The sequence below is a fragment of the Passer montanus genome, unplaced genomic scaffold (assembly GCF_014805655.1).
Source record: "Passer montanus isolate IOZ18808 unplaced genomic scaffold, ASM1480565v1 scaffold33, whole genome shotgun sequence".
Classification (NCBI taxonomy): Eukaryota; Metazoa; Chordata; class Aves; order Passeriformes; family Passeridae; genus Passer; species Passer montanus.
In genome coordinates this window covers 8961001-8973159 of record NW_024368041.1, presented here as the reverse complement: position 1 = coordinate 8973159, position 12159 = coordinate 8961001, and the positions used below count along the sequence as shown (strand labels likewise).

Below are 12159 nucleotides of genomic sequence, written 5' to 3'. Positions count from 1 at the left end.
TCCCCTAATAAAATCTTTTTCAAGTCCCTCTTTCAAGTCTTTCAAAGAAACAAGATCAGCCCCTCTCCCCCCTCTAAAGTAGACTGACAACAACAATCTAAAAAGAAAGGTGGAGCTGATGATGTACAGCATTAAAACAGCTTGTAAAACTCTTGGGTCAAACCTGTATCCCAGCAGCAACATTCTGGTTTAACTTTGAACAAGGCTTCAAGAAAATAAGTCAGCCATGAGATGGTTTCTCTAAGCCTTGCCTCTGATTATACTTTAAATCCATGTGCTGCTACACTCAAAAATTTTATTATTAGAAAATTTATTAGAACATTTCTAGGTTTTTTTCATCTTCCGGAGTGTTCCAGTTTCAGACTTAAAATGTGATACTAAAACATCAGAATAAGCAGGAAGAGGAGAAAAGCAGAGGAAAAGTCAAGTTACTGTTACAAAGGCAAGTGTGTGAGAAACAATGTAACCTAAGGGAGTTCCAAGCAGAAGGACGACACAGATGATATTTAACAGAGGGAAAGAAGGGAAAAAACAGAAAAACAACAGGAGAGAAAGTTCATTTTGCAGCAATCAGAAATGGAAGCCAAGAACAGTGATTCCCTTTCCCAGTACAGCGGGAAATTTTAGGTTTATTGCATGCCAGCCACCAGTGATGCAAAACTATGGCCGTTTTACAAAATTCAGGGCCAAGCAGCTGAGAGAGAATTCTCCTTTTCCTACACATCTCCAGTGCAAACACTCTGCTCCCACTATGGGGCATCCCTATAGCAGTTCCCTTGTTAGGCCAGCAGCAGCCAAGACACCATTCCAAGCACTTTGTAAGACAACAGGAGGGATAAACTGGGAAAATACAGCACTGACATGGAAAGAGCAAACCATGTAAGAGGGGAAAGTGAGATGCAGAGCAGAGTTTAGAGACAAATATTTTAAAATTAAGATACTTATAAAGAAAATGCAGCAAACCAAGAATCAAGACATTAATATACATACAAAATCAAAAGAGAAAAGGTTAGCATCAGTTAATAAAAGAAGACGTGCAAAATTTTAATTCTCATTAGAGATCACATTATATAAAGACATGAAGCTTAAGGTATTTATAGGTTAATTTCTCTTTGCTAAATACAATTTCTGCTATCATCTTTCTAAAAATCCATTATATGTCCTTAGAGATGGAACTGCCCAAGCCATATGCAATTGGTTATTAGGTAACCCAAACACAACTCTGTATTTAGCAACAAACTATTATTCCCAATGTCCACTAAATTTAGCCACATATTGTGCCACAAATATGTACAAACAGTAATATTTCACAATACTGATCCCACAGTGGAAAAGACCAGAACATATGTATTGCAGAACTTACTCTTGTAAATTATCCCCTGCACAAAAAGATCTTTCTGGTGATTTTGTACTTTGACTGAAAAGAATTGATTTCATTAATTAAAAATATTAACATAAAGATGATTACACCTCTTACACTTCAGAACTTTTATGTAGAAGTTACTTCCATCACAAAGTTATAATTAGGCATTTGAAGAAGTACTGCAAAGGGAGACACAAATACCATTCTTTACAGTACCAAAGAATAGTAATATCTAAGGACGAAATAACTTCCCAGTCAGGTTAACTCCCCCAGCAAGTAAGCCACACTAAGTCATCACAATGAAACTGATATACACTGGATGTGACAACACTTCATCAGAACAAACCAGAAAAATTCCACTCTGAAATTTGCGGGAAAAGTCTTCACTTAAAAAAAAAAACAAAAAAAAAACAAAAAACCAAAAACCTCAGACCAGCACACTGAGATTCATTAATCAAGGAATTTCTTTTATGGGAAGAAATAATATTCTGCAAATTTTGGGTGTGATTTTTCAAAAAGCTGCTGGAAAGAGCATGTAGTAATCAGAAATGAAGTTCATCCAAATTTCAGGGGGTTTGGTCTTGCTTTTCCAAGAGGGAAAGAGAGAACTGCTGTTACCTGAATTTACCTGCCCAGTTTACACATTGCATACCCTCCATTCTCAGGTTCCAATCTTGGCACTTCCAACCCATTAGAATTATGCAATATTTTTGGAAAGCCTCAGAATTTGATATGGCTTAAAAACTAATACTATGAAGCCCTGGTCAGGCAACAACAGTGTTCTAACATTTATACAATAAAAAAATAATTGAAAACTTCCCACTTCACTTTTTGACAGTGTAAAAAAAAAAAAACCAAACCACCGAGTATTTTTTTCTAATGCACTCAACACACATTAACAACCACATAGACAACACTTCTTTTTTACATCATCCTTTTAACCCTTCAAAAGTGACCAAGAAGTGGTGAACTGCCTTGTAAAATGGGACAACAAGCATTTCAGACTATAAAAAAGAATACAAAAATATTAGTAAATCTGCCCAACTTTGTACCTACAAAGTCTACAAACACACTCATACTTCTTGCCTTTCTAACATTGGTTTAAAAAGTACTTCCTTCTGCCTCATAGGGGATATAAAACCAAATACCTTCCGTACTGACTTCTCACAAATAGGGTTCTAGTGTCTGCAAAATCTGCAAACATCTATTTCTAGGTCCCCACATTTATTATACATATATTGTATTAAATATAAAGCAGACTTCACTTCCCTTTCTAACACTTACCAAGTAACCCAGTCAACTGAAATCCAAAGTAAGGACTGTAGCAAGTAAGATTTCTCAAAGTCTTTCAGGGAGAAGACCACCTCCATACTGGGGGGTAGGGGAAGTGTGTGGAAATCCATCCAGATAATCAAATATACCAGGAGGTAGTACTGTTGTTCCAACAACTAACCTATTTCAGAAGGTTGTTTCCATTCCAGAAACCAGGGCCATCTATCTGTACTTCATTACCTGACTTAAGAGTTTAGATCGAGCAAATCAATAAAGACTACGGTCTCGAAAAACAACAGGGTTTTTCCAATCAGTATCTGCTGCTTACAGGACAACCAGTAGAGAGCTACAGCCAAAAAAGCCCACACAAAAATATTAAAAAAGGAAGAGATGCATCTTTAAATACATCAGCTTTGCAGGAACAGTGTCCTACTTGTGGGAGCTGTCAGCTCAAGAACTGCCTTACACACAGACATGCACTTGCAGGTAAGTACAGCTCTACTGCTTTTTCATTTGCTCTGTCAGCAAAGAGAGGCAGAAGAGGGTGCATGCACATGTATCAGTTTTTGTATGAGATCACAGGGGAATTCAAACTGAAAGCAACCTCAGAAAGCCTCTAGTCCAACCTCCCACTCAAAGCAGGGTCAGCTATGGCAACAGGCCAGGTTTTCCAGTCTTGAAAAACTCCCATGATGGAGACTCCACAAACTCTTCAGGCAACCTGATCCACTGCTTGACTGTCCCAACAGGAAAAAAGATTCTGCTTGAACCGAGTCTGAATATCCCATTTCAGCTTGTGCCTGTTGTTTTGTTCTGTAACTACCTGTAGGGTTTGGCTAAGTCTTGTTGATGAAAGCCCTGCAGGTATCAGAAGACTGACAGTGGGATTTCTGAAGCCTTCCCCAAGTTAAAGAAATTATTTCCTTCCTTCCTCTTCATAGGTCATACACTCCTCCAGCCCCTAATCATTTCACATACTTAATAATTTTCTATTTTATAATTTCCAATCCCATCTCATTTATTATCTGCTGACAGAGGATCAGTTTTGATTAGAGCTGCAGTTCATAGTTTGCTTTAGCAAATTTAAATGGAACAAGTGGTACAAGTTCTTCATGCAAGATGATCTCCTGCAATAGCACAACTGCTGTACTTGATAAAGAAGCAATAAAGCAAAAATAAACATGCTCATTGACAGCCTGTCTTTGCTGACCAGTCTGACCAGGCTTTCTTCTACTCTGTCACAGTACATGACAAACGACCAGTGATCCAAACACCGCCTGCAAAAACTTCATTTTAAACTACAGGGCTTTAAAGCACTAAGTAGTCAAGGTACACCAATGATGCCTCAAAAGTTTACAAAACATAAATATAACACCAGATGCCAGGAGTTCAATTTCAGCAACTACTACATAGTTGAAAATTAAAGACCTGCAAAAGTACCTCAGAAAATAAAAACATGTTTTACTGTATTTTTTCTTACATCCTCTGAAAGCCTTTCTCGATTAACATTTTAAGTAGTCATGATGATTAGATGACAGCAAGCTTTCAGAAAAATGGAGGAAAAAAATCCTTTTAAAGGCTATTTTTCAGCAAGTGTTCACAATTTGTCACTTGCAGAAAGACTGAGCTAAGCAATACCAATGCTCTTCAATTTGGCTTTTGTTAAAAAATAATAAAGAGATTTCATGTAAGTTCAGCAAATTTATTTTCTTTGAAGTATGTATTTCTGCATGCAAATGAGCAGAATGCATACAGATTATATATAGAAAGAATTTTAAAAACATCCACCACCCCCTTATGCAACAGAAAGCCAACTAAAAAAAATCCCATAGACTATCATTGCAACCCTTGACACCCTAATAACAGCACAACAGTAGATTTTCTGTCACAAGGTATTTGGGTTTGTGTTATTAGTTCATTTTGCATTACTAAGTATTACTGTATTTCAAGTTCACTTGAAATATAGTCCTGTTTTCATTATTGCTGCAACTGCTAAATTCTGACATTAACTTTCTTCTGTATATGCCACCATAAAAATTTACATGTGTTTAAACTTGACCTGGGTCTACCTGGTGTACAGATAATAAATCAAATCCTGGAAAGTTCAGGATAGATTCTGTTCTTCCTGAAAACATCCAGCAACTCAGCTGCAGAGCTTGTGACATGGCCATGGCTGGCAATCCAAACCTAGACAACAACTCCAGCACTGACATGCAACCCTTCCCTGGAAAAAGCTGGGCAAGTCTGACACAAACCTCACACTGGATATGCAGTGATATTTTTTTTTTTACTATTATGCTATTTTTACATATTAATTTTTGTTACCTGATTACATAGCAAATTATCTCTAGTCACAGAAGATGTTATAAAAAGTTTTATTGCTCTATTTTGGATGTTTTTCTTATGCTGCCATTCAGTTACAGAATCAGTATGCTGAAAACCCAGCCTACAGCAACAGGTAAGAACAAGAATAGTTCTATAAACCAAGTCCTTTAGAGTCCATTTATTAAGACAAACACTCTTCCTATAATTAAAATCAAAGCTCTACAAATAAAAAGTTTGACCCAACTTTTTATACAGAGCACATAACACTGGAGCAGACATGTCAGTAATACACAGACTTCCCTCTCACATCACTTGGAGTTAAAAGGATGAGATATCTACAGGACCATGCTGAACTTTTCAGGAATGCAACAGAAAAGCAGCTACACACCTCTACATTTCCTAGCCTTAATAAATCAGAGAGCAGCTAAGAAAAAACTTCTAAGTAGAAGCATCAACTACTTCTGTCACCTACTTCAACAAAACTAGGGATTTTTCAAACTCAACTAGCATAGCCAGCACACATCAACAAATTAGCCCACTTGCTTTAATAAAATTTTTACTAACAATTTTTTTCATCAGAACAGGTCCTTTCACAACATACATGCTGTGCAGCACAGTCCTTGTGCCCACAATTTCCATTTCACAGTCTGTGAATTCACAATATGCCTGGGTGGTTGCAGAGTCACAGTTTTAAGCACTTAATTCCTCCAGCTGTTTAATTAAAAACACAACTGCATCTGCCTATCCCATGAACTCCAATTCAGGATGTGGGTTTGTTTTTTTTTTTAGGATCAGTTTTGTGAACCTGTCAAGTGTGACAACTGAATACAAAACAACTCCCCTTGCATGCCTTCAAATGAAGACAAAAGAAGTCTTTGATCATGAAGTTTGCCTCACTGACACATGGATCACCTCGGCCATGACACTGAATTCCACACTTCTCCAGGAAGGCTCTTTGCTTGCTGCAGCTGCACAAGCCACCAAGAGCAAATAAGCACAAACTTGTAGAAAAGTTTAGCTTGATTTCTGAAGTGAGAATATTTTCCTAAAAGCTAACACTTTTAACAGACTTAGATGGAAATTCATAAAGTTCACGTGTGGAAATTGTCAACTGATAGGTGCACTGATTTTTATAATCAATTATCAAAGCACACAAACTACACAAAATAATTATGCTCTCAGCAAACACTACACAATGTCCTCCATACCATTTCTGCAAATAGTCCAGTGCCTCCAAACGAGCACCAATCTCAAATGTGATTCCAGGACGATTTGGAGGCTTTTTACTCATCTTGATATTATCTTTTTCACCACCTTTGAAGGAAGGAAAAAAGTTGCATTAAAATACATTATGTTGTTTAAAATGTGTCATTGACAGCAAATATATTCCAGAGGGTGCAAAGATGCAAAACTGTGATCCTGACTTTGTATTAACTGCTTAGCTTACAGAAATACAGTCAAGGCCCAAAAAAAAAAACAAAAGGCATAAGAAACCTTCATACATACTCATTCAGATTTCTTTCTCTTCAAAAATATTTGTCATTAACCTTAAGTCAAAAAATAAGAAAAAAACACAGTGCTCATCTCTTTAACTCTACTAGACTGTAATTCCTTCAAATAATTTTTAAGCAAAATTTTAATTTACCTATAATTAACATGTGTGCTCTCCTCGGGTGAAGAAAAGGCAAACCGAGAAAAACTTACCTTATCAAGAACAGATAAACATGGCCTAAAGGACAAGTACAATTAAATTAGCACAAACAAAAAATAAACAAAATCCTATACTGAGTATTCCTATGCACTCATAGCACTGAGTTCCAGCCACAACTGCCTTCTAATTTTATTTTGCAGCTCAGTCACTATCAAAAAGAAAAAAAAAACCTAAAAAACCTCTCTGTGCAACTACTGTCGCTACCACCGCGACTTTCCGCGGTGCTCCCTGCCCCGAGCCCACCTGCCGAGCGGGAGTGCCGGGATGCGGGGCCGGAGCTCGCAGCCCCGCACTGCGGGGGGAGCGACACCCGGCCCCCGCTCCCCAGCGGGGCTCCCCCGCCGGCCCCAGCAGCGCGGGCACGCCAAGGGCGCAGCGCGGCGGGGCCGGGAGCGGCGCCCGCCCCCGGCACGTGACTGCGCAGGGGCGGGGGCGAGGCAGACAAAGAGCGGCGGCCCCGGCCGGCAGCGGCGGCAGCGGGACCGGGGCACGGCTTAACAAACACCGCCCCAGCTTAGCGTAACAACACTGCCCCAGCTTAACAACACTGCCCCAGGAACAGCGGAGGGGGCCCTCCAGCGGAGGGAAGGGAAGGTGTTCAATTAAGGCACTGGAGCGTTTCTCGTGTTGGCCAGGGCTGAGGGAGTTGCGGCTGTGCAGCCCCAGATGAAGCGGCTGAGAAGGGAGCTCGTCCCGGAGGATCTGAAGGGAAGGGTCAGGCCCTGCTCGGTGCTGCCAAGTACAAGAGGGAAAGGGCAGAGTGCACGGGGGTTTTCAGGTGAAAAGGAGGAACTTTTGTGTGCAGTGACCCTACACAGAAACATTGCCTGAAGAGGGTGTGGAGTCTCTCCACTAATTCACAATCCTGTGCAATGTGTTCTAGAATGACCCTGCTTAAGCCAGGAGGTTGGACCAAGTGACCCACTGCTGTCCCTTCCAGCCCGACCAGTTCTGGGACTCTGGGATCTGTAATTCTGTAATAGGGACAAAAAGACTTGGGGCAGTCACTGAGATGGTCCTGGAGGTGCCACAGCCTGTGGCTGGTGGCCACAGGACAGCCCCAGCAGCAGCCTCGCAGTGGCCTGTCTTTGTCTCTGTTTTTCACCCATGAAACCAGCTTCATCTGACCCACAGATTTTCTTGCTTTTATTCATCCCAGCCTCCCCCCGTGCTGCTGAGAGCTGGGTGGGTGCTTGGCAGCTGGTGAACAGCCCACTGCTGTCCCTGTGACACCCAGTGTTGTGGTGACTGCTGTGCTGCTTATCACTGTGTTCTGCTCTGCCTGAGAGGCCTGTGATAAAGGCAATGACCGTGAGCCAAGTCTGGCATTTGGCCCCTGCATTGCTGCCATCCCAGTGCTCAGGGAACAATTTCATGGAGTCTTTTCTTCTATTCTTCTCCAGGACAGATGTCCCCAAGCTTGTAATGGCAAGATCAGCATCATCACATCCCATGGATGTGATCAGTAAAATAAATGTCAAGTTTCCACCAAATAATAAAAAGGCATAGTGTACTTCTGGAAACTGTACATTCTGGATCATAGAAGCTAGGGAGTCCTTTCCATTAAGTGACCTATAAGAACTTTTTTGAGTGTATTGAGTTTGTGTGGTAAGACTCTGGTAGTGGGGAGCTTCTGTGAGAAGGTGCCAGAAGCTTCCCCCATGTCCACCAGAGCCAAAGCCAACTGGGTCTAAGACAGATCCACCACTGGCCAATGCTCAGGCCATCAGTGACAACGTTTTGCCTTGGGTGGTAACTGGTGAGTGATCTCAGGGGTGATCCTTAGGACTGACCTCTCCTCTTGCCCTGGAAGCCTTTTGTTAAATTTACTCTCCTCTGTTCATTTGGGAAGGGCAGTGAAAGAGTGGCTTTGGTGGGCACCTGGTGTCCAGACAAGGTCACTAAACAGCATCAGGACAGACAGGACAGTTCGTATGGCAGCCCTTGGAGCTGTCCAGAGAGTGCCCCCTGGACCAGCTGTGAGAAACATGCTGTGTGCTCACCTGGAGCAGAAAACACCTGATTGACCTCTGGGGTTCTGGGGCTGAGGGAATCAAGGGTCTGGGATGTACCTAGGTGTTCACAGGGAGGGGCACCTCTACACATAATGCAACTGAAGCCGCATGGAATAAGGGGGTTGGATTGATCACACAATGGGCTCAGAGGAGGAACTCCCAGTGCCCCTGAATGCTGAAAGAGGTCACCATTGAGCCAGGAGGCAGAGATTTCAGAGCAGCATCTCAGGAGGTGGCTCAAGCCCAAAAGTATAATAAATAGCAGAAGGCAAAAGGCAATATGCTGTGTTTACCAATGTTTCCTGTTGTGTTGTGCAAAACCATCTGACGTGGAAAGCTACTGGGTGGAGCACAAGTCGTGGACCAAATTAATTGTTTGCACTTGTATGGATGTTTGGGGGATGTCCCACAGACTAAGGGAGTGACATCTGTGCATGTGTCACTGGAAAAGAAGGGGGATCATGATTGATGGTGATGATGATAACACGCCAGTGTGGTGGCTGTTGCTGAATAACACCTCCACAATGTCAGGGCTCACTTTTTTTTCACTTTTTTTTTCACTTTTTTTTCACACTCATCTTCCCCAGCATGCATGCAAGGGATGGGCAAGAGATTGGGAGGGACAGTTGACCTAAACTGGCCAAAGGGATATTCCATGCCATAAAACGTTGACCTCAGCAAGAAAATCTGGGGCAGCACAAGAAGACTGGTGGGACATTTTCTTCCAGGGTGACCATTGCTGGAAGATGGAGGGGTATAGGTCTGCTGGTGGGAAGTGCTGAGTGCTTGCCTTTGAATTGCTTGGGGGTTTTTTTTGATTGGGTTGTTTGGTTTAGGGGTTTTTGCTTTCCTTCATTTATTAAACTGTCCTCATCCAGATCTGCAAACATTTCTGGAGGTGCTGGTTGACAGCGACTGAACACGAGCCAGCAGTGTGCCAAGGAGAAAAATGACATCCTGGCTTGTATCAGAAACAGTGTGGCCAGCAGGACTAGGGAATGAGATTGTCCCTCTGTACTCAGCACTGGTGAGGCCGTATCTTGAATCCTATGCTCAGTTTCGGGCCCCTCACTGCAAGAAAGACATTGAGGTGCTGGAATGGTCCAGAGAGTGGCAGCAGAGCTGGTGAAGGGTCTGGAGCACAAGTCTGATGAGGAGCAGCTGAGAGAGCTGGGGGTGTTCAGCCTGGAGAAAAGGAGAATCAGGGGGGACCTTATCAGTCTCTACAACTCCCTGAAAGGAGGCTGTACTCAGGTGGGGTTGGTCTTTCCCCCAGGCAGCAAGTGGTAGGACTTGGAAAAGGCATCAGGTGTGCCAGGGGATGTTTAGATTGGATATTAGGAAAATATTCTTTACAGAAAGTGTGGTCAGGCATTGGAACAGGCTGTACAGGGAAGTGGTGGAATCAACATTCCTCAAAGTGTTCAGAAACAAATGTGGATGTGGCAGTGAGGGGCATGGGTTAGTGGTGAACAGAATGGTGCTGGGTTAATGGTTGGACTCAATTGTCTCAGAGTTCTTTTCCAACCTTAATGGTTCTCTAATGAGTCTCACTTTTGTTCTTCCCATTCTCTTCCCTGTGCCACTGCTGGGGGAGTGAGCGAGTGACTGTGTGGGCGTTTGGCTGCTGTTCAAGGTCAATCCATCTGCTTCATTTAGTCCCCAGGAGGCTGCCTCCCACTTGAGGAGTCTTTATAGACAGACTGTTCAGTAGGATATTTTAGAGTATTTGCTATGATATTTTTTTTTCCTCCCTTTCCCTTGTTACCATTTTCTGGAAGGTGGTGGCAAACAGAAGAGACTGAAGGAAGAAGGAGACTTGAAGAAAAACAAAGGAAACAAAATAAGAAAACAAAGAAGGAAGGGAAGGAAAGGTTTTGTTTTTTTTCCTTTTCTTTTTTTTTTAAGTAAAAAAAAAGTTGCCATTGCATTCACTTGAATTCTCCAACTCTTACTACTCTTGGTGTAGTTTTGATGCCATCTTTGGTTTAGAGGCTTTGCCACAGGATAGTGAAGGTTGTTGTGTAAGGAATGAGCTCTAAGTGGCAAGGAATGTCCAGCACCAGGATAGTTAGAAAAATGGAGGTGCTTCTGTGCAAGGAGAGGGAATGGGGGAAGATAAAAGGCTGTGAGGATGGAGCTGGGTACATGGGAGTCACTGAATCATGCTCTTCACTGCTGAAGGCTGAGTTATGCCGTGGTGTGGGATGGGCTCAGAGCAGTGTGTGGCACCCCATTTCTTTGCTGCTGACACTGTAGAGAGGGAGGCAGAGCTGGCAGGAGGTGTCAGAGGCACAGCAAGCCCCTTGTATTGATTAATATGGACTAAAAGCACATCTGTGAACACAGAAGAGAATGAGGAGGACAAACCCACATAATCCCCAGCCCTGGCAGCTCCCAGGAGCAATCAGCCCATCAAAGGCCATTTCCTCAATCTCAGAGGAGCACAGGGACAAATGGCAGGTGGGAACCAAATTAAAGACTTAGAGGAAGGGACACCTGATGCAGGGTGCCATGTGTGACTCCTACCACACTGCCTTTAGAGCAGCAGAAGTCCACTTGTGGTCCAGCAGCACAGGGCAGCATTTCTTTGCACTATTTTCAAAATATTTAGGAAGACAAGGAGCCCCAGCCACTCTCCCCATCTCTTTGCTGCCATTCCATGTATACCCACCCCTGCCCTGCTGTAGTCCACAGGCAACCACAGCCCCTGCTGGCCCTGGCTTGCCTCCCTAACTCTGCCCATGGCCCAGGATCCTGTTTCAGCAACACTTTTCCACCATAAAGCCAGCAAAGAGCAATTTAGGCCAAGACATTTTTTATATTCTTTTAGCACAAAACCATATCTGATACTTAAGTCTTGTCTCCTAGGAAAACAAGGCCTACATGGCTGCATTGCCTGTCTGCCTGCCATTTTTCCTTTCTTCACTTACTCCTAAAACTTCTATCTTACTTCAAGCTTGACACAGAAAGAGACACATCACATTATTCCAGCTTTTCCGTTAAAAGCTCAGCTGGACAGGGGAGGGTGACTGAGTTGACCTCTCCACAATGGAAAGACTCAGTGGTTATTTTCCTTCAGACACCAAAGCATGACAAGACCGAGATGCAGGAAAAGAGATCTCACTATTTCTGCTCCTCGCACAATTTGGTGTTTAATCTTGTCACGAAGCACGTCTTCAGCTTCGTCATGAATATACAGGCCATAAATTGGAAACCAAACTGGATGGGAGTTTTTATACTGCCAGTCAGTGACTCACTGAGACTCAGAGAGGGGGAGAGAGGATTTCATAATCAGCTGAGCATGAGCTCATGGTGTGCTGTTGATGCTGAAAAGACTAATGCAGTCTTTGCAAAGCACATGCACATGGAAACACAGAGTAGGAGTAGAGAGGTGACATTATCGCTGCACTTGGCACCAGTACGTTGTTATTAAAATAACTGACTGTTCAGAAAACCCATCCAAAAATGGG

General features: G+C 42.7%; 1 protein-coding gene across 4 annotated transcripts in view; it reads right to left on the bottom strand.

The window, feature by feature from the left end:
* The window catches only part of PHF20L1 (PHD finger protein 20 like 1), a 52672-nt gene extending 45677 nt beyond the window's left edge, over positions 1-6995 (bottom strand). For 2 of the 4 annotated variants that reach the window (XM_039715377.1, XM_039715378.1), the window contains exons 1-2: positions 6665-6995; positions 6169-6274 (exon numbers count right to left, since the gene is read on the bottom strand). In XM_039715377.1, coding sequence (XP_039571311.1) covers positions 6169-6251 — 83 coding nt within the window. In that variant the 5' untranslated portion in view covers positions 6252-6274; positions 6665-6995. The remainder of the gene's footprint in view (positions 1-6168; positions 6275-6664) is intronic. The other 2 variants (XM_039715379.1, XM_039715381.1) reach the window with 1 other exon arrangement.
* Positions 6996-12159: the final 5164 nt, after the last annotated feature.